This window comes from Sinocyclocheilus rhinocerous, unplaced genomic scaffold, assembly GCF_001515625.1.
Source record: "Sinocyclocheilus rhinocerous isolate Xijiao unplaced genomic scaffold, SAMN03320098_v1.1 scaffold3237, whole genome shotgun sequence".
Lineage (NCBI taxonomy): Eukaryota > Metazoa > Chordata > Actinopteri > Cypriniformes > Cyprinidae > Sinocyclocheilus > Sinocyclocheilus rhinocerous.
Genome location: NW_015626861.1, coordinates 38,228 through 61,553, shown reverse-complemented (window position 1 = coordinate 61,553; position 23,326 = coordinate 38,228). Strand labels below are relative to the sequence as shown.

At 35.8% G+C, this 23,326-nt stretch overlaps 2 protein-coding genes, 1 long non-coding RNA gene and 1 pseudogene across 4 annotated transcripts; 3 read left to right on the top strand and 1 right to left on the bottom strand.

Moving 5' to 3' along the window:
* Positions 1-3,749: 3,749 nt before the first annotated feature.
* On the bottom strand, positions 3,750-18,084 carry LOC107716382 (uncharacterized). The gene is made up of 3 exons (XR_001637202.1): positions 18,014-18,084; positions 6,049-6,052; positions 3,750-3,760 (listed from the first exon to the last, which is right to left on the bottom strand). It is a non-coding gene; the product is annotated as an uncharacterized LOC107716382 (long non-coding RNA).
* LOC107716364 (elongation of very long chain fatty acids protein 6) lies at positions 5,309-11,492 on the top strand. Of its 2 annotated transcripts, none has more exons than XM_016522778.1 (4): positions 5,309-5,512; positions 6,446-6,577; positions 7,687-7,838; positions 10,969-11,473. In XM_016522778.1, exons 1-4 carry the CDS (start codon positions 5,427-5,429, stop codon positions 11,397-11,399), a joined length of 801 nt encoding a protein of 266 aa, XP_016378264.1. In that variant the 5' UTR covers positions 5,309-5,426; the 3' UTR covers positions 11,400-11,473. The 2 variants fall into 2 exon arrangements, with proteins under 2 accessions (XP_016378264.1, XP_016378270.1); XM_016522784.1 differs by lacking the exon at positions 5,309-5,512 and adding an exon at positions 6,113-6,188 and having other exon boundaries at positions 7,687-7,886; positions 10,969-11,492.
* Positions 13,064-18,705, top strand: LOC107716355 (transmembrane protein 150A-like). Its single transcript, XM_016522770.1, has 7 exons — positions 13,064-13,386; positions 13,979-14,026; positions 14,390-14,476; positions 14,563-14,630; positions 15,091-15,218; positions 17,280-17,457; positions 18,322-18,705. The coding sequence occupies exons 1-7, from the start codon at positions 13,289-13,291 to the stop codon at positions 18,519-18,521; spliced, it is 807 nt and encodes a 268-aa protein (XP_016378256.1). The 5' UTR covers positions 13,064-13,288; the 3' UTR covers positions 18,522-18,705.
* Positions 18,706-22,466: 3,761 nt separating this feature from the next.
* The window catches only part of LOC107716400 (redox-regulatory protein FAM213A-like), a 2,399-nt pseudogene continuing 1,539 nt past the window's right edge, over positions 22,467-23,326 (top strand).

The following is a 23,326-nucleotide window of genomic DNA, read 5'->3' as shown; positions in this document are numbered from 1 at the left end:
TCAAACTCCATCTCTGCATGTTGTTGTGAGTTTAGGTTTATTATAACGCTCATCTGGGAACGCAACGTCAGATTTGTAAGGTGAATCATTTATAAATCCACGCAAACACAGGAGAATAAATCATTATCTCACGGTTTCAAAATAAAAGCTCAAACCCTCACTCCTGAGTTTACACGTTTTGATGTCCACATATTCTTTTAATTACAGAGGCTATAGCATTTCTGTGCTAAAGAAATGGCCAAATATTAAAGATTAAGTGGACATTTGAATTAAATGGTGCTTGGTCAACAAGTAATAGATCGCAAGTAATGTGTAAAACCATATGATTTCTTGCTTTTGATACTTTATTTGAACTAATAATTATTGCCTCATTGCTATTACATATGTATTTTAAGTAAATTTAAAGGCTATTGTTCACTTCACCTACATCTATTTTTATTACCACAAAAATTAATTATTAATTATATTTTATTAGTAGTAGACCAGAACACGTGGACATGTTGTCAGCTGAATGAACTTTCAGTCAAACGAATATCAGCATTTCATACAACAACGCCCATAAAAACACACATCTGTCACACACTGATAACAGGAACAACAGACAACTGCACACACACGTCAGGAAGGAACTGAGGATCTTGTGTTTTCATGCATTGACAGTGATTTTATTCCATAAAAGCCCTTTAAAGCGGTTGCTGTCAAAGCTATTCGGGCGCAGCTGATAAGAGTGGTAATGCTTGATGGATGTAGTTTAATAACAGTTGGAAAAATACATCATGACATACTTGCAGTGAGTGAGTTTGTGCAGCTTTTCGCATGATTTTGAGACACATATAAACTACAGCAGTGAAGCAGGACGCAGCAGCGGCGCATTTAAAAACAGAACAGTGCGACTTTTCAAAATAAAAGTCCGCAGGTCCCTAAAGTTCATTACTGTTGTTTGCGGGAGAGGAGTATAGAAGCAAATGAAAGAAAAGATAGTTGCGACCTTTTATATCACAAGTCGGATTTTTTCAGTCCACAAATTATAAATGTAAAATTAATCATGTCTTTTCACGATATGTATTTATTTATTTATCTATGAATTAATTAATTCAGTTTTTCATTCATTCATTTGTTTGTGCTGTAAAGCATTTAGGAGTGTTTTGCTTAAAAAGACTTATTTTGTGGCGTTTTGCCTTTATTTAGTTAGGACAGTGTAATGACTGGGAAGCAAGTGGTAGAGAGACGGGGGCGGGATCGGGAAAACCCCACGAACCTGGGGCATGTTCAAGCTCAAACCGGTGTGCACCGTTTTGCTACGGCTTCCGGGTTGAACGACATGTTTCCTGGAAACGGTGTGCAACGGTGTGTAACGGGTTTGAGATGCGTTTTCTCTTGTTTGGTGGGATGTAAACCACGTGGTATTAAAGAGACAGCTAGCACAATGTAATTAACATCCAAATAAATTCACAAGAGCATGTATATTGTTTGCACATGTTTATTTACATTAAAGGCAAAATAACTAAAATAATAAGGTCACAAGTATAGATCTGGAACTTCTTTAAGTCTGTCTAAATATCATTTAGTAATTGCAATGTCTTCTATTGTGTGCTAAATACTGATTAATGTAACATAAAAATACTATACATATTTATATATTTTGCTATTGTATTGTGGAGTGAAGCTTTCATAAACTTTTCTATACTGCTCTGATTATATAATGGTAAATATTACAATAACATAGCACAACAACAGTGATCAGCAATAATGATAAGCCTAAAACTCACAATAAACATAATAAGGTCATATAGATCATAACACAGTCTCGGAGGTAAGAAGTGGATTATCCTTCACCTGAAATGTTTGTCTTTTCATCCTGAAATGCGAGGCAAATGTTGGATCACAATAATTAGGAACCACAGTTTCCACAAATCCCTTCACTCGATTGGGATGTTCTCTTTTATTCTGGACGGCAAGGGCAATGACTGTACCATCGAGCGTATTTTGCAGTATTAAACACGTATTTATACCGATTTCATCAGGCTCCGAAAATTCCGACCCGTACTGCCTGAGGTCTCCCAGTCAGGAAGTCCAATAGCCAGTTGCACAGCGAAGTGTTGAGCCCCAGCTGGACCAGTTTGTGAATGAGCTGTTGAGGGATGATTGTGTTGAATGCTGAACTGAAGTCTATGAACAGCATTCTGACGTATGAGTCTTTTTTGTCCAGATGTGTGAGTGCTGAGTGGAGGGTAGTGGCGATGGCGTCATCGGTCGAGCGGTTGGACCGATATGCAAACTGGAAGGGGTCCAGGGATGGGGGGGGCAGACTTGATATGGTGCATGACTAGCCATTCAAAGCACTTCATGAGAATAGGAGTAAGTGCAACTGGATGGTAGTCATTGAAGCAGGATGGAGATGGCTTCTTCGGGACTGGAATGATGGTAGTAGCTTTGAAGCATGTGGGGACAACAGCCTGGCTTAGTGAGATGTTGAAAATGTCTGTGACGACATCAGTGAGTTCCACAGTGACATAGACATGTGGGGGCGTGTTAGAACGAGGCGTTTTAGGTAGGCGTGGCAGAGTCTTAACTTTTATAAAGAATATCTCTTTGGATTTGAGACTTTAGTCTTTGCAACTTTACAGATCTTCTTTATGCACCAAGAGCTTGTAACACTCCAAAGAGAAAGGAAAACTTGAAATCGCATCATATGACCCCTTTAAATGTTTATTGTAATTGAAAAATAATTTTATACCTTCAAACAAATTCAACAACAGATGTCACTTCCATTGCGTCTCACTGTGATTTAGCGCAAGGGGCACTATACTTTTATGGTGAGTTTTCCATTTCAGGTCAATTTTTCGGAGCTAATTAGTTAAAGTAAGTTTTGTTTATTTATTTATTTTAATTCAATGCTTTGAACAACAACACAGAAAGGCATTCATAACTGGGAGATTTATTTAACTGGTAACTGTTTATAGCAACACTAATGTCGCCCCCTTGTTTTTAAGTTGAATGTGTGTCCGAATAACAAAAGTTATATCAGGTTTATCGAGTTTAACAGGTCATTGTGATTTACCCTTTATAGTCCATTGACAGAGTTGTTTAGTAGTCGGACAGCCGGGAAGACAGTGGAACAAAAACAGATAACTGAGAAATGCACAAATCTGATGGAGCTATTTATAGCTCAACCTACACAGGTTAATACCCCCTGTATACCTCAGTGTGCTCTAACTCTGTAAATGTTCACACTTTATATGTTTACATTACGTTACTCTTACCTCTTCATAGTGTGCAATATTATGTCTATTGTGCAACATTCCTGTGCAATATTTGTCCACTCACTGGAGCCTTTAGAATGCAAACAATGCAACATATACATCTTTTCTATTATGTGCCAACTGTGCAATAATGTGTGCAATACGATATTTAATAAGGCTTAAATTTGCACTATCGCCTTGTTTGTACTGTCTTTGTATTGTATTGTTAAACAGCATACCGTTTATCGCTGACTGTATTGCAGATAAGGCTTAACGTTTCACTATTGCCTTGTTTGCATTGGCTTGTGTATTGTTTGTCTTGTATTGTGTAGTAATAACACACTTTATTATTAGTATTACTTTTTTTTGTATTACAGATGTTTAAGTTACATGTGACTGCACTGTTAGGATTGCTCAAATTTCACTATACTTGTATAGTGACAATAAAGAAACGCCCCACATCGACTTGATGTGGCCACTTGTCAAAGAATTTTGGACTGATCTATCAAAATCCCTTGCTTCAAAAAAATCCAAAGTAGACATTGATTTAACTTTGTGTGATATAATCTGTTGTTTTTCCTCATTGTAATCATAATATAGCATATAGGCTATGAAATGTAGTATTTATTTTATTGGCAAAATATTTTATTCATAAATGTACATTTTTTCCTTAAAAGTACCCAAATCAAATAATAAAAATTTTTTTTTGAGACTACAACTACTACAGACTGATCATTGTTTGACATCAAAGTCCCGCGAGAGCGATTTGAAAGCATGCAGAGCCGTTTGCTCTCTACAGCTGTCGTCATACAGTGATCGGTCTGCACAGTATATCACACGAGTGCTGTTGAACAGTTCAATAAATTAAAACTTAATATTGTGTTATATTTTAGACACAATATTGTTTTTGCTCCGTTTTGCCAATGCAAATGTCACCTATTAAAGCCACAGCAGAACTGTTGTGTCTCCAAGCAACAGAATTTCTGAAAGAATCCGCGTTTTGAACGAATCTGGTGAACCAGTGATTCAGTGGCCCATTCATAAAGAGAGCCATTTACTTCATTACTGAATGAATCAGCCATTTGAACGAATCGAGAGAATGAGTGAATGACTCAATGAATATGAATATGAATAATTTCATATTTACATATAAAAATCTGAATATAAAAATTAAAAAATCCATATTAATAATAAAAAAAAAATTTCAATAATAAAATTAAATAAAAATGAAAGGGATAGATCACCCAAAAATTAAAAAAATTATAAAAATAAATAAAAAAAATCTTTCTAAAGCTACTGTTTGTAATATCTATTTCATGCTTTTCTCATGTAACACAATAGTGGCTTTAAATTATCTCTTGTGGGTCATTTCTCAGCCAAATTTGATGTGCGATTAATATGTGATTAATTAGATTAATTAATTGGCACATTGTGGAATTAATTAGATTAAAATTTAAAAAAATTGACAGCCCTAATATATAGCTCTCTCTCTCTCTCTCTCTCTGTGTGTGTGTGTGTGTTTTTGTGACAAATGAGGACATAAATTTGTATAATGACAAGGGTATGACATAGGTATTACAAGGAGAAGGTGACTTTTCAGGACATTACCCCATGTCCCCACTTTTCAAAACGCATATAAATCACACAGAATGGAGTGTACTGAAAATCTGAAATAGCACAAAGTTTCCTGTGAGGGGTAGGTTTAGGGGTAGGGTTGGTAAAGGGCAATAGAATATACGGTCTGTACAGTATAAAAACCATTACGCCTATGGGATGTCCCCACTTGTCACAAAAACAAACCTGTGTGTGTGTGTGTGTGAGTGTGTGTGTGTGTGTGGGTGTGAGTGTGTGTTTGTGTGTGTGTGTGTGTGTGTGTGTGCGTGTGAGTGTGTGTGTGTGTGTGCGTGTGAGTGTGTGGGTGTGGGTGTGTGGCTGTGTTTGTGCAAATTTTTGCTCATAAATATAAAACTTGGGAAACGTGCTCGTCTAATAAAAAATGCAACCGTCTACGCGTATTTTGATGCTGATTGGATGAAACTGCAGCTCTGACTCCTCCCCCTCTCGCATATAATTAGGAAGTCCAGCAGGCGTGTTGGTGCCGATCGCCGATCCTCTCCGGTTCCTCGCGGAAACACCTTCATCGCTTCAGGTTCACCTGCTGAAGATATAAACACTTACAGCACGATGAAGATGAACGAGTCGCTTCACGCGTTTGACTTCGAGCGTCAGTTTAACGATCGCGCCGCGCAGGAATGGTTTGAGCAGAACTGGTGAGTCGAATTATCAGAAGCGAATCACTGATTCATTTGAATTCATTCTATTACTCCTGATGAATGAACAATATTACAATGCATACACAAAAGCAGAATAAAATACAATAGGCTGGGATGCTATATATATATATATATATATACACATAAAGTCTGATATGCAATACATTATAATACTTATTATATAATAAAAAACAATAACAGACAGTACAAGATGCTTAAAATGTGCAATGTATGTCACATTTCTAACATGCATTCTGCTTTTACCTTTCATAAAGGCAGTAGGTAGTATGTTTAAACACTCCTTACTCATTAAAATGAAGCAATAAAGTCTGAGAGAATCACCTTTTGACCTTTCATCTTAAATATCACAATCACATTAACAAACCAGAACTGGTGATTCAGTGCATTAATGTGTGTGCTGGTGAACTATATAAGTGTTCAGACAGTTTTACAGGAGATTTATGACTCTGCTGTGATTGATGGATCGATGTCGGTGATAAGACAGGTTCACGTGGAGGACGGCAGAGATTCACTCACCTTTGACCTTTCAGCTGATTGTGACGTCAAAATCTGCCCATGTTCTAATAAAGCGTCCAGAAACCTTTTATTGGCAGGTTCAGATCAGGACAGAGTGGTTATATATAAAACTGTTGAGCTCTTGAATGAGCTTGAGGTTGTCCTTTGAATGAATTTATTCTTTTCTTCAATTTTTACATCTTTTATTGTATTTTTAAATGTATTTTTAAATATTTTTATGTAAAGCACTTTTGAATTACCAGTATGAATGTATGCTATATAAATAAATATATATGCGCTATATAAATAAGCCTTGCCTTGCTGTCACTTTTATTCTTTAATATCCACACATATATGTAATATCTCTATGTATATGTTTTCATCAGGTCTTAAAGTGAATCCTGTGTGTTTCAGGGGAGCAGCGTTTGTTCTGTCGGGTGTGTATGTGGTGGTTATATTTCTTGGACGTGTCTTTATGAAGGACAGGCAGAAGCTGGAGCTGCGGAAGCCTCTCGTGCTCTGGTCATTAAGTCTGGCCATATTCAGGTGAGACGCCTGTCGTCTGATAAAATCATACAGGAACTGAGAGATATTAACTCAGAATTGCAATTCTGAGAAAAACAGTAAGAATTGTGAGATAAAAAGTTGCAATTGCTTTTTTTTTTTTTTTCATATTCTGTGGTGGGGAAAACAGAATTGTGAGATATAAGCTTGAGTTTACACCGCGCAATTCTGACTTTTTCTCTGAATTTTGAGTTTTATCTCGCAGTTCTTAGAAAAGTCAGAATTGTGACGTTTAAAATCAGAATTCTAAGAAAAATTTTTAGAATTGTAAGATGTCAACTTAAAATTATGAGAAAAAACTGTTAGAATTGTGAGATATAAACTCAGAAATCAGAGAAAAAAAATTTAGAATTGCAAGGTGTAAACTCAAAATTACGAGAAATTTTCATAAATAATCGTAAGTGTTAAATGTAAACTCAGAATTATGAGAAAAAAATTAAAAGTGAAATGTAAACTCAGAATTATGAGAAAAAAATTAAAAGTGAAATGTAAACTCAAAATTATGAGAAAAAAAATCATAAGTGTGAGATGTAAACTCAGAATTATGAGAAAAAATTATAGAATTGCCAGATGTAAACTCATAATTGTGAGAAATTTTCATAAATAATCATAAGTGTGAAATGTAAACTCAAAATTATGAGAAAAAAATGATAAGTGTGAGATGTAAACTCAAAATTGCAAGAAAAAAATCATAAGTGTGAGATGTAAACTCAGAAATCAGAGAAAAATTATGTTAGAATTGTGAGCTGTAAACTCAGAACTGCTAGAAAAACACTAAGAATTCTGTTTATATCTTGTAATTCTGTGGTTATGTATCACAATTCTGTCCTTTTTTCTCAGAAATGTGACAAAAAAGTCATTGTGAGTTGCATTTATACCCTTTTTAATTTTTTTAATGGGCCTCCATGAAGGACCAGAACTAACCCTAGTATTGTGGCGGTGAGTTTTACTCAGACTTTCTCTGTTTTGATGAGAAGTCTCTTGGATCAGATACGAGCTCAGTTTGAGGTATCTCTCCTCTGTGAGTTCTCTTGATTCTCTGAATGGAACAGATATGGTGTGTTTCCTCATTGCTGTTGTCTGTCTGTCAGTATAACGGGAGCGATGCGGGCAGGCTGGTACATGTTCAATATGGTGCAGTCACGCGGGCTTCAGGAGTCTGTGTGTGACACTGAGTTCTTCAGCGCCCCTGTCAGCAAGTTCTGGGCGTTTGCCTTCACTCTGAGTAAAGCGCCTGAGCTCGGTAAGACTTTCACATTAACTGCTGATTCTGTGACTGCTTTGGATAAAAGTGAGTAAATATAGCTCATAATTCATCCATTATTCCTTTGTTCTTCAGTGAAAAGAATTGGAACGAGTAGGAATTACTTTTAAACTATATTCACTCAGAAACTGCTAGTAAATTTCACAAATAGTTACAAAGAAATGTGGCCCTGTAGCACAAAAGCAGTCATAAGCAGCATATTAAGTAAAGATCATGTTCCATGAAGATATTTTGTAAATGTCCTACCGTAAATATATCAAAACTTAATTTTTGATTAGTAATATGCATTGCTTAGGACTTTATTTGGACAACTTTAAAGGCGATTTTCTCAATATTTAGATTTTTTTGCACCCTCAGATTCCAGATTTTCAAATAGTTGTATCTCAGCCAAATATTGTCCTATCCTAACAAACCATACATCAATGGAAGCTTATTTATTCAGCTTTCAGATGATGCATAAATCTCAATTTCACAAAATTGACCCTTATGACTGGTTTTGTGCTCCAGAGTCACATATGGCAAGTGACACATTGAATTAAACATGAAATTTTGAAGTTGAAAGACTGAAATAGTATTTTCATGTAAAACATACTCTATTAATATTTGAAAGATCATTTTTCATTGTGCAAAGTCATGCATATTATGTAAAGGTGTTTGGAAAGTCTGGCAGGTGTCACAGTTTTAGATTTGTATTTTTTAACACCTGTAAAGTACATTCAGACCTTTAGTTTATTTAAACTTTAAACTCAAACCCCCAACATTTATCACCTAAAATTAATGTTCCGGGTCCAAAACAATTATGCATTGCATTTGTGACACTCTGTTGATTATCATAAATAATTATGACTGTCCAAGAACAAACAAAAATTGCATTTACAGTTTGTTGTAAATGGCTTAAAAGCAGAAATGTGACACTCATATTTTTGTGTTATTATACACTTTTAAATGTGTTATTTGAGATGTAAAGTGTAGTGGTAAGAATACTCATCTAACCAGATTAACTTGTGGTTATGTGTTATGGGTACTAGTTTGCTTATGTAAACATCTTCATGAATATTTCACCCGAAAATACAAGAAATTATATTTAGCATCAGCAAAATTAAGCCATTTATTTATTTATTTGCATTGTGATATTTTTCATGACAATTAAGCACATTTAAGCTTCATGTTCTCATTATTATAACATAAAAAATTTAAACATCTATATATTATTTAATTTGTAAAGCATTTACATGACAGTTGTACACTGAAAAAAATGTAGTGTATAAACAATTTTGACTCAAATTTCAGTAACTACAAAGAAATTGCAAATAACATATTGAATTAAACATGCAATTTTGAAGCAGAAAAACTGAAAATAATTTTCTTGTAATTAATCATATTCTTATTAGGGCCCAAGCCACTAAGGCGCAGGGCCCTCTTGCTCTTCTAAGGATTTATTATTATTTATTTTTTTATTTTTTTACATTCCGGGGTTTTTGGGGGCCTTAACATGCTCAAAAACTCTTGAAAATTGGCACACACGTTGGAATCTGCGGCCATTAGGACGCCGCAGAGGCTGGGACCCGGGCGTGGCACAGGGGCTCTACTGCGCCCCCTGGAACATAGTCAGAAATAATAATTTGACACTCATTTGATACTGACCTATGACGTCCTGTGACATGACATTCATCTGAATTTACATCATCTCATAGATTTGACTGTTGTGATTCTAAAAAAGAGTAACAATAAAAAAAGATTTTCTTATATCTTTAAAGTGCATTATCCAAACAAAACTTTTTACATATGGAGAACAAGTCATTCTTAGGAACATGCTTAGTTTCATACATTTAAAATGCTCAGGGATGTTACAGACATTAACATTATACATTAGACAGACATTATACATTAACTATACATTTTACTTAATAATGTAGTAGTAAATTTTGAACATAGTATTAACTAAGATTCATAAATGCTATATAAATATTGTTCATGTTAACTAACATAGTTATTTAATGTTAACAACTAAAACCTTATTGTAAATTGTTACAAAAGTTTTATATATTATTCTCTTTCTGTGTGTGTGTGTGAGTGTGTGAGTGTGTGTGTGTGTGTGTGTGTGTGTATTTGAGAGAGAGAGAGAGAGAGTCTATTTTACACTCTTGGTTTAAAAGTCTCTTCATTTATATCTGTGATTTTGTCTGTAGTACTAAGCTGTAATGCAGGCAAAATTTTTCACAAATGCTTATAGATCCCTAAAATCATTTTTAAAAATGCTTAAAGGTTTTGGTAACACTTTTAAATAAGGTCTCTTTGGTTAACATTAGTTAATGCATTAACTAACATTAACTAAAAATGAACAATATATTTTTACAGCATTTATTAATTTTCTATAATGTCAGTTAATAAAAATATTCATGTTCATGTTACAATTTTACATTTTGTAACATTGTTACATTTTGTCAACTTTACATTTTAATAATGTATTAAATTTTGAACTTAATATTAATTAACATTCATAAATGTTATGTAATTTTCGTTTTGCAACTTCAAAAACTTTTTTTTTTTCAGTGCACAGCCTTTAACTTGTTAATTTAAATTGTAAAAAATCATTGAATCACGGTATTTTTTACACTAAAATACAAGGTAATAATTGTTATGAAAATAATGTCACAATGCAAAAAAATCTTAATGTTCTTAAAATAGGCTTCATTTTATTCATGCAACATGTTTCTCTAATGATTTTGGGGTGAAATGTGACTGATCAAATAATGTATAGTTGCATCTCAACTCTTTCTAGCGTCCTCATGCATATCATGTTACTGACTTTGCATTCTTATGATGGGAATTAAAAGATTGCATAAAAGATAACTTCTGGGTGAAAGCAAGAACTGATAAAATGTACACCTTGTGTTTGTAAACCTTTCAAACGCATGCATGTAAATGTAAAATAACTTTGCACAGATATGCTTAGCAAATGATTTTATTACACTGCATTAATTTATGCATGCATAATAACTCTAGATTTCCATTATAAGTGCATTAGTGTCTTTGAAGACCAGTTGAAATGATTTTTTGTGATATGCATGTCAAGAGCTGCTTGTGTTGTGTTTGTGGTGTTGTTCAGGGGACACGGTGTTCATCGTCCTGCGTAAGCAGCGTCTGATCTTCCTGCACTGGTATCATCACATCACCGTCCTGCTCTACTCCTGGTACACGTATAAAGACCGTGTGGCCGGCGGCGGCTGGTTCATGACCATGAACTACACCGTCCATGCATTCATGTACAGCTACTACACGGCTAAAGCAGCTGGCGCTCGTGTGCCGCGACCCTTCGCCATGCTGATCACGCTCATGCAGATCACGCAGATGCTCATGGGGCTAAGTTTCGTGGGGCTCCTCTACCTCTGGAAACATGACATCCACTGCTTCTCCACCATGCACAATATCATCTTCGCCTCTGTGATGTACCTCAGCTACCTGCTGCTCTTCTCCGTCTTCTTCTATCAGTCCTACCTCAAGCGCTCTGGAGACGAGAAGAGAGTGAAACGAGAGTGAGAAGAACTCATCACTGCCATCCACATCCATCCTGTTCCGTTCGGTATGCTCAGAGATTAAAATAAGTTTAAAGAAGAAGAATGAAATAAAAGAAGAAATAAAAATAAAGCCTAGTTTTAGGACCATAAACATTTTTTTTTTTAAATTCATTATTTTTTAAATATGCTATATATATATATATGAAGAATTCAGAAGCAAAACCCTCTAAATGCGAACATGGAGATTTAACATGCTTAATTGTCATTAAAAAATGTCACAATGCAATATATATATATTGCATTATGACATTTTTCAATGACAATTAGTGCATGTTAAATCTCCATGTTCTCATTATTTTAATGAAAGAAGTATTTCTTGTGCAGCATTTAAGTTGTCGATTTTATTTGAAGAAATTATTGAATTCCAGTAGCTATTTTTATAAGCTGTGCATAACTTGGTTAATTGTTATGAAAATGTCACAATGCAAAAAAAATGGTAAAAAGTGTTCTTAAAATAGGCTTTATTTCATTCATGCAAAATATGTGATTTTAAATGTTTTTCTAATGGTTTTAGGGTCAAAATGGATCAAATGTTCCTTTTTTTTAAATAAATGAATGAGTTAAACGTGTGTTAATGATACACATCTTGTGTGTTAAAGCATTGATTTTATCCCAGTGAAACAAAGCCACATTCTCCTCTGATGACTGTAACAATGAAACCTTTGATCGTGTAATGTTGACTTGTTACAAACATGAGTGATCAAAACCCTTCAAAACAGCAAAAAAATCCCCAAAAGTTGAGCTGCTGAATATTACAGTATATTCACACACAACTAACTACATTTGCCATAAAATGTCCAAATTTAATTTGCACAAAATCTCATTGCAAATGCAGACATGCAAGAAAGAATTTAAAAGGGTTTGCAGTTTATAGAGTTTAAAAGTGTCAGTAAAAATGAGCATATGCAGGTTTTCTCAGTATATATTACTGTAAAACAGATGCTGCACGTGACATACAGTACTCTCGTTAGTGTGTTATATTTCAGCACTTCTGAGTCCTACACTTACTGTGAATATAGCACTTCAGTACGTCAGAAAGATCTACGTGTAACTCTAAACCAGTTTGTCTGGAGAGCACAGAGTTGGTATTGTGTTTGTGGTTGTCGAGGCCTGTCAGACGGTGTAAAGTCGTCTTTCTGGTTAGTCAACATACAGCATTTGAGCTGATCTGGTTGATTGTCAGAGCAGCTAGATTCAGGTGTTGTCTCAGAGATTCATTATCTTCAGTTATCGCCTGTTCTTCTAGATCTTACCAAACATCATTTGAGTGTATTTTTCTCACCCTCTCTTTATATGAACAATTAACTAAATGTTATATTCATTTTAAAATATGAGTTTATTTGCAAAGTCCTGAAGGAACGTTCTGAAGCATGTGTTTATTAATAATAAACACCTAATAAACATATTTTTAGTTCTGTCATTTCTCAGATCTTTTGTTCAGAATCTCTTTAAGAGTTCAAAAAAGTGGGGTCAGGCAGATTTTTTTATGTTATTGAAAAAAGTCTCTTGTGCTCACCGAGGCTGCATTTATTTGGTCAAAAATAATGTGAAAATTGTGAAATGTTATTAGAATTTGAAACAGCTGTTTTCTATGTGAATCTCTGTTAAACTCTAATTTATTGCTGTGATCAATAGAATTTTCACTGAAGCCATATGGCGTTATTTTAATGAGAAATGCTGCCCTCTGCTGGACATGAGAGGAGAGGAGGAGCATCAGATCAGACCTCATGTGTTCCTCTCTCACTGTGTCTGAAAACACAGCACCAGACACTGAGAGAAAACACTTGCTGTCATGTGTTGATCTGTGAGGTTTTACTCTGAATGAAGATGAGTGGAGTTTGATCTGATGCAATGATTCAGAGAAGCTCTTCAGGAGGAGGGAAAATGTCTCTGTGGTTTCTGGTTCCCATCAGTTTGCCTGTGTTCACACTGCCTGGAATCTGGATCATGTGAGTTTATGTTAATCTGGCGATTTCATTTCAATAAAACTTTGAATGCATTTAAACTGAAACATATAGAAGATGTGATTATTTTAATATGAGATCTATTTCTGTTGCAGTAGTTTTGTTAATAATTTAAATTAGATCATTTATATTTTCTGTTTTCATTTTAGTTCATGTCGAGTAATGAATATTTTTTACGGTTTAAGTTCTACCGTAGTTAACAATAATGGCTGATATATTGAGAAAAAAGTATATTATTTTGGTTTTAAAATTGTATTGTATATATTACTGAATATATTGTAACTTTGTCTTAGAGAATTGGAGTTTATCCATTTAATCATAATGTTTATATTTACTCCTTAAATGCGTTTGCAATGTGTTTTAATTTAATTTTAGCTCGAGTGGAGTTAAATACCTTTCAGAAATGTATCACTTTGTAAACAGTTTCTATGCAAATCTTTTTGCAAAACTCATTTAGTAGTAATTAAGAATCAGCTTTGCCCAGTTGACCTGAAAACTTTTGTAAAGACATGTTGGTTTTTTAAAAAAGTAATCTGTACTCTTTTAACCTGTCTGTCTCTCTCTCTCTGTCTCACAGATATGCGATGGCCCTTTACAATCAGCATGTTTGTCCTGTGAATAACTGGTGAATATTGAACCCTCTCTCAGTGGAACACAGAGCATGCTGTGATTGATTTATTCAGATATCAATAGAATCTCCTCAACAATAATTGAATAAGATTTTGCTGAAGTGTTTGATTAGATCACATTGATTTTGAGGTTGAAGAGGCTGTTTGACTGCCACGTCTCTGTGTTTGTTCAGATTGATCAGTCTGTTAAATGCCAAACTATACAGTTTACTATCTCAAGAGTTTAGTTATCTCACATTCGTTAATGAGTAGGAAGGATTTTGCAATGTTAAAAATCAAAACCCTTGCAAAATCTTCGTTTTAACTTATTTTATGCATGCAAGTCAGCAAATATTGTCACAGTATGTGTGTGTTTGTAGGGTATATAACTCAACCTGTGAGACGTCTTTGGTTCTTCAGAGCGGATCTGATCTGTGCTGCACGCTGGACAACATCCCACTCATCAGGTACCAAAACATCACATTTTATTAGAAGATGAGCAAAAATTATATATTGTCAGTTTTTGTTTTTGATCCTCCTGATGTGTGTGCAGTAAATGCGGCGGTGTTCCTCCAGAGAGCTGCTGGTTCAGTCTACTGTGCAGCACTGCTTCATTCCTGGGTGAGTGATTCACTGATTCAGTTCTGAACTATTGAAACACTCATCTGACTCTACCAGCTCTTTCAGCATATTTAATCTGTTTTTGATGTGATTGTTCTGTTTTGTGTTACAGTAATTGCAATTGTTCTTTTTCGTGTGTTACAGTGATTGTTATTGGTCTGCTTCGTGTGTTACAGTGACTGTGATCATTCTGTTTGTGTGTTACAGTGACTGTGATTGGTCTGTTTCATGTGTTACAGTGACTGTGATCATTCTGTTTGTGTGTTACAGCGACTGTGATTGGTCTGTGTCATGTGTTACAGTGACTGTGATTGTTCTGTTTGTGTGTTACAGTGACTGTGATTGTTCTGTTTGTGTGTTACAGTGACTGTGATTGGTCTGTTTCATGTGTTACAATGACTGTGATTGGACTGTTTCGTGTGCTACAGTGATTGTGATTGTTCTGTTTTGTGTGTTACAGTGATTGTGATTGGTCTGCTGCGTTACGCTCAACTCATCCATAAGCACAGCAACAGCGTGTTGAACATCGAGGGTCTGTTTGCCGGATGGCTCTGTGCTGCAGGACTCATGATTGTGGGAAACTTCCAAGTAAGAAAACAAGAACAAAGCAGCAATTCTCTTTTCTCTTTTTGAGAATTTCTCCATAGACACCATTATTATATTTTAATAAATAATATAGATTATTTGTTATTTTAATACACTACTTTCACCAAGGTTCAATATTTTGAAACTTTTTTTACTGGATTATGATGTTTTTAACTCCTTTAGGGCTCTCTTTTTAAATTTGGTTGATACATATGAAAATAAATCTCCAGAATAGTTGATTTGGTAGAATGTTCTGGAACATCTTAAGTGCTGCTTTTCGTCCAGGCGTCTCCTCCAGATTTCTGCCTGCCCCTTTCAAATTTTATCAACATAAGAACAAACATGATTTGTTTTTCCTCATTCATTGAGACTTCTTTCCTGCTGCTATAGTTTATTAGAGCTTTGAATAAGCCCATAAATGTGTGTTTTTCTTTGCTTCAACAGGTATTATGAAATATTATTATCAGCATGATCAGATAAACACAGCTCACTGCACAGCGTCTCTACTGTGCACGTCCGCTGATTGTGTGTTATTGCATAAGTGTGAAATCAAAGGCATTCGGCCGTTTGATGTGTGTCCGTCTGCGTGTCCTGCAGTGATGGAGGTGTGTGCAGATGTGCTTTAACTAAGCAGTGAAAGTGGTTAGAGATCTGGGATAGAAACTCAAGGGCTTCAGGTTCAAACCCAGCAAGGGTTGCTCTGTAAACCGTCACCAGGAACAAAACACTAAACCTCAAGTTAATGAAGTGCAGTGGTTCTCTTTTTGACTGTAATGCCCTCCAGTGACAAAGACGGTATTCAAAGATATTTCTGAGACTTCTGCTGCTCAATTACCTTTTTATTTGTAGAAACGTCTCGGTTACATTTGTAACCGTTGTTCCCTGAAGGAGGGAACGGAGACGTCACGTCGGTGACCGATCTCGCTAGAGAGACCAATCCACTTCGAGTGTAACCTCCTTTGGAGAAGCCCTGATCATGATCCTCAAATCACCTCTGATCCCACCGGAAGCAGCAGAAAAACCATGCATTAAGAGATGGGGGGGGGGAAAACTTTTGAACAGAATGAAGATGTGTACATTTTTCTTATTTTGCCTAAGTATTATATTTTTTCATTTAGCCCTTCAGAAGCTACAGAAGATACTTACATGTTTCCCAGAAGACAAAATAAGTCAAATTTACCCTGATCTTTCAAATTCAAAAGTATTCACCCCCCGGCTCTTAATGCATGGTTTTTCCTTCTAGAGCATCAGTGAGCGTTTGAACCTTCTGTAATAGTTGCATACAAGTCCCTCAGTTGTCCTCAGTGTGAAAATATGGATCTCAAAATCATACAGTCACTGTTGGAAAGGGTTCAAATACACAAAAATTCTGGAAAACCAAAGAATTTGTGGAGCTGGGGGATTTTTCTGAAGAACAGCAGGCAGTTTAACTGCTCAGGACAAACAAGGGACTCATGAACAACTATCACTAAACAAAAAAAACACAGCTGTGGATCATTCAGCTAACAACACAGTATTAAGAATCAAGGGGATGTAAACTTTTGAACAGGGTCATTTTTTATAAATTCAGTTATTATATTTTCTTGTGTACTATATGTAAACAAACATCTTTTATGTGAAATATCTTATTCAGGTCAGTACTAAATAAACAATAACATCCCTCTTATTTTGGTCAAATAATTAGCATTTTGCAGATTCTGCAAGGTGTATGTGAACTTTTGACTTCAACTGTGAATGTGATGTCGTTTTACATCTTGATTTTTAGCCAAGCTAATTTTAAAGCTTGTTTTTCTTCGTTTTAAGTCATGTTGCAAAGATGGAAGTGAGAACCAGTGCTCTAAATGATACAAATGGGCCAGTAGCTTTTTTAAAAAGTACACTTTTGTACCTTATTTACCACTAAAGGGTGCATATTATTACCTTAAGGTAAGTATTATAACCTAAACTGTACATATTAGTACCTTTGAAAAAAGGTACCGTCCCAGTGCCAGATTTTGTGCCTTTTTTCTGAGAGTGAAGTGGGATTGAAACTGTAACGTGTTGACTCTGTGCTGTTTTCTGCAGGTGGACCATGCTAAAGTCCTTCATTATGTGGGCGCGGGTCTGGCCTTCCCTGGCAGTCTGCTGTTTGTGTGCGTGCAGACGCTGCTTTCGTACCGCGCAGCCGAGACGCCGAGAGACTTCCAGACGGCTCATCTGCGGCTGACGCTCACCGCACTGGCCTTCACCACCCTCATACTCAATATCCTCTACATGCAGTGCTCATTAAGTCATAAAACTGCTCCATATGGCCATAAACGCTCACTGTAAAAAATAAATAGTTGAGACTTAAACGTAAAAAAATAAGGCAGACTTTTGAGTTCTCTCAACAATAGTTTTTTAGTTCTGCTCAGTAAAGATACTGAGCTTGTTTAGCCAACGTAAATTTGTTTGTTCACGCAATGCTGATTGTCTTATTTTGCTAATAGAAAAATTCTTGTCACAGCAACTGAAACCACAATTACTGTCATTAAGGTAATTAATTTTTTTCTGTTACCTGGAAGATAAAAAGAATGTATAAAAAGTCACCACATTATCAGATTTATGTTTGTTTATGAATGACAAACGATAATGGATAACTTAGTCTAATAACTTTTTTTTGTAAAACAACTTTTAAGACTAAGATATCCAGAAAACAGACATAAGTGATTGAACATACTCTAGACACACAAACCTCAAGACAGTGGCAATCAACAAATGTTAAAAAGATGAGCTCTTTACATCATAGTGCAACAAATAACTAACAATAATGACGAAACAACAACAAAAAAGTTTAAATGAAGTAGGCAAACAGCAAAGCAATAATCCTATAACAGTAACTGCATACTTTCTCACAAAGCCTTAACATTGCAACAATATGAAATTCTTTGTTCAGACAACTGTGTTTTGACTAGTTGGGACAACATTTGGGGTCATTTTGTTGGTCTGACAAGGGTTTTTATGTAGTTTCAAGAAAATAGCATTTTTTAGTATTTGAGACTCAAAAGGTTTCGTAAACTGGAAAATGTGCAGTTGCATTTTTTTTTTACAGTGCTGTGCAGTTGTTCCTTAACGCTGTGTCCTGCAGGCGGTGTGTTTTTCATTCAGGAGAGTTTTGTTCTCCAGCACGCGGCTGCTATATTGGAGTGGATGTTTGCCATCATCGTGCTGCTGTTTTACAGCTCCTTCTCGCTCGAGTTTGGCTCCATCTCTTCAGAAACACTCGCCGCTCTGATGACGAGACGAGGCGGTGCGTCTGAGGACGGACACAGACTAGAGAAAGTCTAGACAAACGTCTGACGTGTGAACATCAGCCTAAAGAGAACATGAGGATTAACGTGCAACCTGCTGGAAAAACCTTTACAACCTTTATCTGCATTACAGACAATCTGAATTTAAGAATGTAGAAGAATTGTCAAATTCTTTGTTAAAGGAACACTCCACTATTTTTGAAAATAGGCTAATTTTCCGACTCCCCTAGAGTTAAACAGTTGAGTTTCACCGTTTTCGAATCCATTCAGCCGATCTCCGGGTCTGGCGGTAGCACTTTTAGCTGTAGCTTAGCATAGATCATTGAATCTGATTAGACCGTTAGCATCTCGCTCAAAAATGACCAAAGAGTTTCTAAATTTTTCCTATTTAAAACTTGACTCTTCTGTAGTTACATCGTGTACTAAGACCGACGGAAAATGAAAAGTTGCGATTTTCTAGGCCGATATGGCTAGGAACTATACTCTCATTCCGGCGTAATAATCAAGGAACTTTGCTGCCGTACCATGGGTGCAGCAGGCGCAATGATATTACGCAGCACCTGAAAATAGGCTAACTTCTGTCAACATAACCAACGTGACCACCTGCTTGCACAGGGAGTGTGCTGGGGACTATTTTCAGGCGCTGCGTAATATCATTGCAGAATATGTTATATGATATATTACGCCGGAATGAGAGACAGGTTCCTAGCCATATCGGCCTAGAAAATCGCAACTTTTCATTTTCCGTCGGTCACGCACACTCACACACACTCGCGCGCACACTCACACTCACACTCACACACACACACACACACACTCTCACACACACACACACACACACACACTCACACACTCTCACACACACACACTCGCACGCACGTACACACTCACACTCACACACACACACACACACACACACACACAAACACACACACACACACACACACACTCTCACACACACGCACACACACACTCCGTGAGCCGGAATGAGAGTATGGTTCCTAGCCATTTCGGCCTAGAAAATCACAACTTTTCATTTTACGTCGGTCTTAGTACACGATGCAACTACAGAAGAGTCAAGTTTTAAATAGGAAAAATATAGAATCTCTTTAGAATATTTCTATTTAGAAATATAGAAACTAAAAGTGCTACCGCCAGACCCGGAGATCGGCTGAATGGATTCGAAAACGGTAAAACTCTACTGTTTAACTCTAGGGCAGTTGGAAAATGAGCCTATTTTCAAAAATAGTGGAGTGTTCCTTTAAGATTAACAGAGAATCCCTTGATGCCCTTTTAGGAGCAAAACATGAAATGCCATGTTATGACTGTCTGGGAGTAAAAAATAAATAACTGTAAATACATAATTACGGAAGGGCTGTTTTGTGAAAAATGTGATTTCTCAAAACGAATGTGCACTTTAGTGTGGTCATTCATATACTGGCAGCTCTATTGGCAATATTTGCATATTTCTGTCTGGATTTATGATGAACTCGAGTTCAAGTGCCTAATAATTCAGTGTCTTGATATTCAGTTAACAAGTGTTCTTGAATCAGTCACTGTCTGTTAACAAGAAAACCATGTGTGAGCTTTAATTATAGTACAATTACATTTTATTGTTTGCACTGTACTGTCAATATATGTACCACTTTTCTACGGTAAGAAAGTTGTGTAATATTTTACTGGTTTATCTTCATGTCCACACAGCAAATATATCAGATTCATGACCTGCTGCTTCTTTACTGTTTATTTATTAAAATAGTTGAATCTGTTTTAGTATTTGAAGGAAGACAAGTCGAACAATTAAGTAATGAATTACTTTTAAAACATGATTGTGTAAAAACATGTACTACTAACACTTTGATTTATTATAGCATGATCCCAGCTAACAAGGAATGTTCTCACAACTTTCATTAGCGTTGTTAAAGTTATATAAATGTTAGGAAAAACGTTTTAAAGTAATGTTTATGGAACGTTCTTGTAACTTAATTAGTGTTTGATATAGGCCTACAGTACGTGCTCATAACAATGAGAGAAAACGTTTTATTTTGGGTGAAAATAAAGTTAGAAGAATGTTGTAAAAGCGTTTTTGTGACTGTTAAATAACGTTCAAATCACGACAAGCGTTTTAGAAATATTAATGTTCCCACAACGAATTTATAACCTGCATTTGTTAGCTGGGATTGCCGCCTTTTTTGTTTCAAGCCGGAAGTGTTTCGATGCTGCGCTGTTACCATGGAGATTGTAAGCAAAACGCTAATACAAACCAACGTGTCAACCACTGATCTATAATAGACAGTTCATTATATATAGATCAGTGGTGTCAACGCGTTAACATTAGCGATAACACGCAGTGCGTGCGTGTGTGTGTGTGTGTGTGAGAGTGTGAGTTTCCCTGTGCAGTAACAAACATCTCAGTACAAAAATCTGAACACTGGATGAAGTCAGTTTCAAAATTCTTAGGAGGGAATTTTGGGTATTTAATTTTTGTCACTTGACTGATAATTCAGAAAACACACAGAACAGACAGAAAACAATATATTTTCACAATTGTTTGGGGAATAAAATGTTGTATATAATCAAGCAAATTATATATGAACAAATCGCTCTGTAAAAACCTTCAGGATACAGACTATAGGAATAAAAATGTAAAGTTTGGTGTGTACTGAAGTGGAGATTTATGGCTCGGTGTAGGAGAAAAAACTAATTTTGAGAAAACGGCCTTTAAAAATATCTATTGTAATTGAAATCTATTGACACAAATAGATAAAGTGCTATAAAAGAAACACTTAATAGTGTCTTCTGGATGTTTTCTTTCCACTAGTCTGAAGAAACACTTTATGAAAAGCCAAAAAGCCCAAAATCTCAAAATTGACGGGTGCATTAAAAAACAGTGCTTTTTTAAATCATATTGATTTATAAATATCTATAAAATAACAATAGACAAAAAAAAAGTCTGGGAGTCTTTTGCTTCTACGTTCTCCGATTCGTCCAGGCATACAAAACAATGTGATTTATTATCAAACACATGCTGATGTTTTATTGCAGAACAGACTGTGAAAATATCATTGGCATATTTCTAAATCTCAGAGGGTTGACCGGTCAGAGTGTCTTCTGTTCTCTCTCCTGATTGGTTCATGTTTGTTTTATGCTAATTGTTCTGCTAGATATGTGTGTGTTTGAGGCTGTAATTTCAGTCTGAGATACAGGACAAAACATCATCCGCAGCAGACAGTAAGTATTCATACTGATTGGTTTTTCATAATTCTCATTCTAATCATTGGTTTATTGAAATATTAACTTCAAGTGATTATTTTAGCTCAAAGGTGTTCAGATAAACAAAAAAAAAATTTGTGAATCTCTCTTATTTTATTGCTAATGCTTTTATTCTTAGATTACTTCAGACAACACAGGAGCACAAAACCAGTCATAAGGGTCAATCTTATGAAATTGAGATTTATGCATCATCTAAAAGCTGAATAAATAAGCTTTCCATTGATGTATGGTTTGTTAGGATAGAACAATATTTGAAAATCTGGAATCTGAGGGTGCAAAAAAATCTAAATATTGAGAAAATCATCTTTAAAGTTGTCCAAATGAAGTTCTTAGCAATGCATATTACTAATCAAAAATTAAGTTCATGATCATGATCTTTACTTAATATCCTAATGATTTTTGGCATAAAAGAGAAATCAATAATTTTGATCCATACAATGTATTGTTGTCTATTGTTGCTTAAGACTGCTTTTGTGCTCCAGAGTCATATTTTTCAACACAGTGACTAAACTGTGTTTGTGTTGTAGACTACTGATGTTTGAGCAAAATATTATGTAAATTAAGGTGCTTTATTGGCATGACAAATAATTTTACATTCACATTGCCAAAGCATTTTTAGCTCTGCTGCGTACAGATAAAATAGTGCAAAATAACAATGAAAAACAGTGTGATTGGCAGAGAAATCTAACGGGAAGACAGCAGTAAATGAATGGCGTGTGTGTGTGCAGTGTTCCTGCAGGATCTGGAGGGGGTGTGTGTGGGTTTGTGGTCTGCGGGAGTGTGTGTTGTTGTAGTTTACGTTCTGCTGGCAAACACAGATCTGTTTCTGACCAAACCGGACCGGACGTCTCTGCACAGACTGGCCAGCGCCGAGCTCAGATCCACCGCTGGAGGTCAGAGATCACAACATCTCATTCACATTACAGCCGGCCGTTCACAAACGTTACAGTTTATTTCAGCTGCTTTCACACATTTTCAAAACTTTGCCTCTTTTTTTCAAACCTTCACACACAAATCCAAGAACTGCACACAAAATGCAAAAAGTCTTGAGTCAAAGTCTGAGATTAGTGTCTGGTTTTGTAGGTTTGGTGTGTGCTTCTGCTGTTTGAGTGTCAGCTTTCAGAAACTGTGTCACAAGTGAAGAGTTTGTAAGCAGTTGAAAAAACTGTAATGCATAAATTCTAATTTGTTTATTTGCATTCGGTGAAATATGATGCAGACATTTCTATGCCAGATTCACCTTGTAAATGTTCTTATACTTCAGTCTTCACAGCTGCTTTACTGTAGTACATGTGGTGAAATTGCATGTTTTTAGTTGTTGATGCATTTGCTGTTTAGAGCAGTTCAACTGAACCTAGACATGAAATGAGGCTAAATTTGACACGTATCAATGCATGTGTGTTGTTTCTCCTCAGATGAGGTGAATGTTAAAGCTGTCTCTTTGTGGGAGCGAACTGGAGCCGTTATTATGGTGGTGAGACGGCCCGGATGATCTCTGTGCAGAGAGGTGTGTGTGTTTCATGTGTATATAATCACACACACACACACACACACACACACACACACACA

Coding starts and splice junctions, on each gene's coding strand:
- LOC107716355 (XM_016522770.1), top strand. CDS start 13,289: ATGATTCAGAGAAGCTCTTCAGGAGGAGGGAAAATGTCTCTGTGGTTT. Junction 13,387..13,978: donor CTGCCTGGAATCTGGATCAT/GTGAGTTTATGT, acceptor TCTGTCTCACAG/ATATGCGATGGCCCTTTACA. Junction 14,477..14,562: donor GACAACATCCCACTCATCAG/GTACCAAAACAT, acceptor ATGTGTGTGCAG/TAAATGCGGCGGTGTTCCTC.
- LOC107716364 (XM_016522778.1), top strand. CDS start 5,427: ATGAAGATGAACGAGTCGCTTCACGCGTTTGACTTCGAGCGTCAGTTT. Junction 5,513..6,445: donor GAATGGTTTGAGCAGAACTG/GTGAGTCGAATT, acceptor TGTGTGTTTCAG/GGGAGCAGCGTTTGTTCTGT. Junction 7,839..10,968: donor GAGTAAAGCGCCTGAGCTCG/GTAAGACTTTCA, acceptor GGTGTTGTTCAG/GGGACACGGTGTTCATCGTC.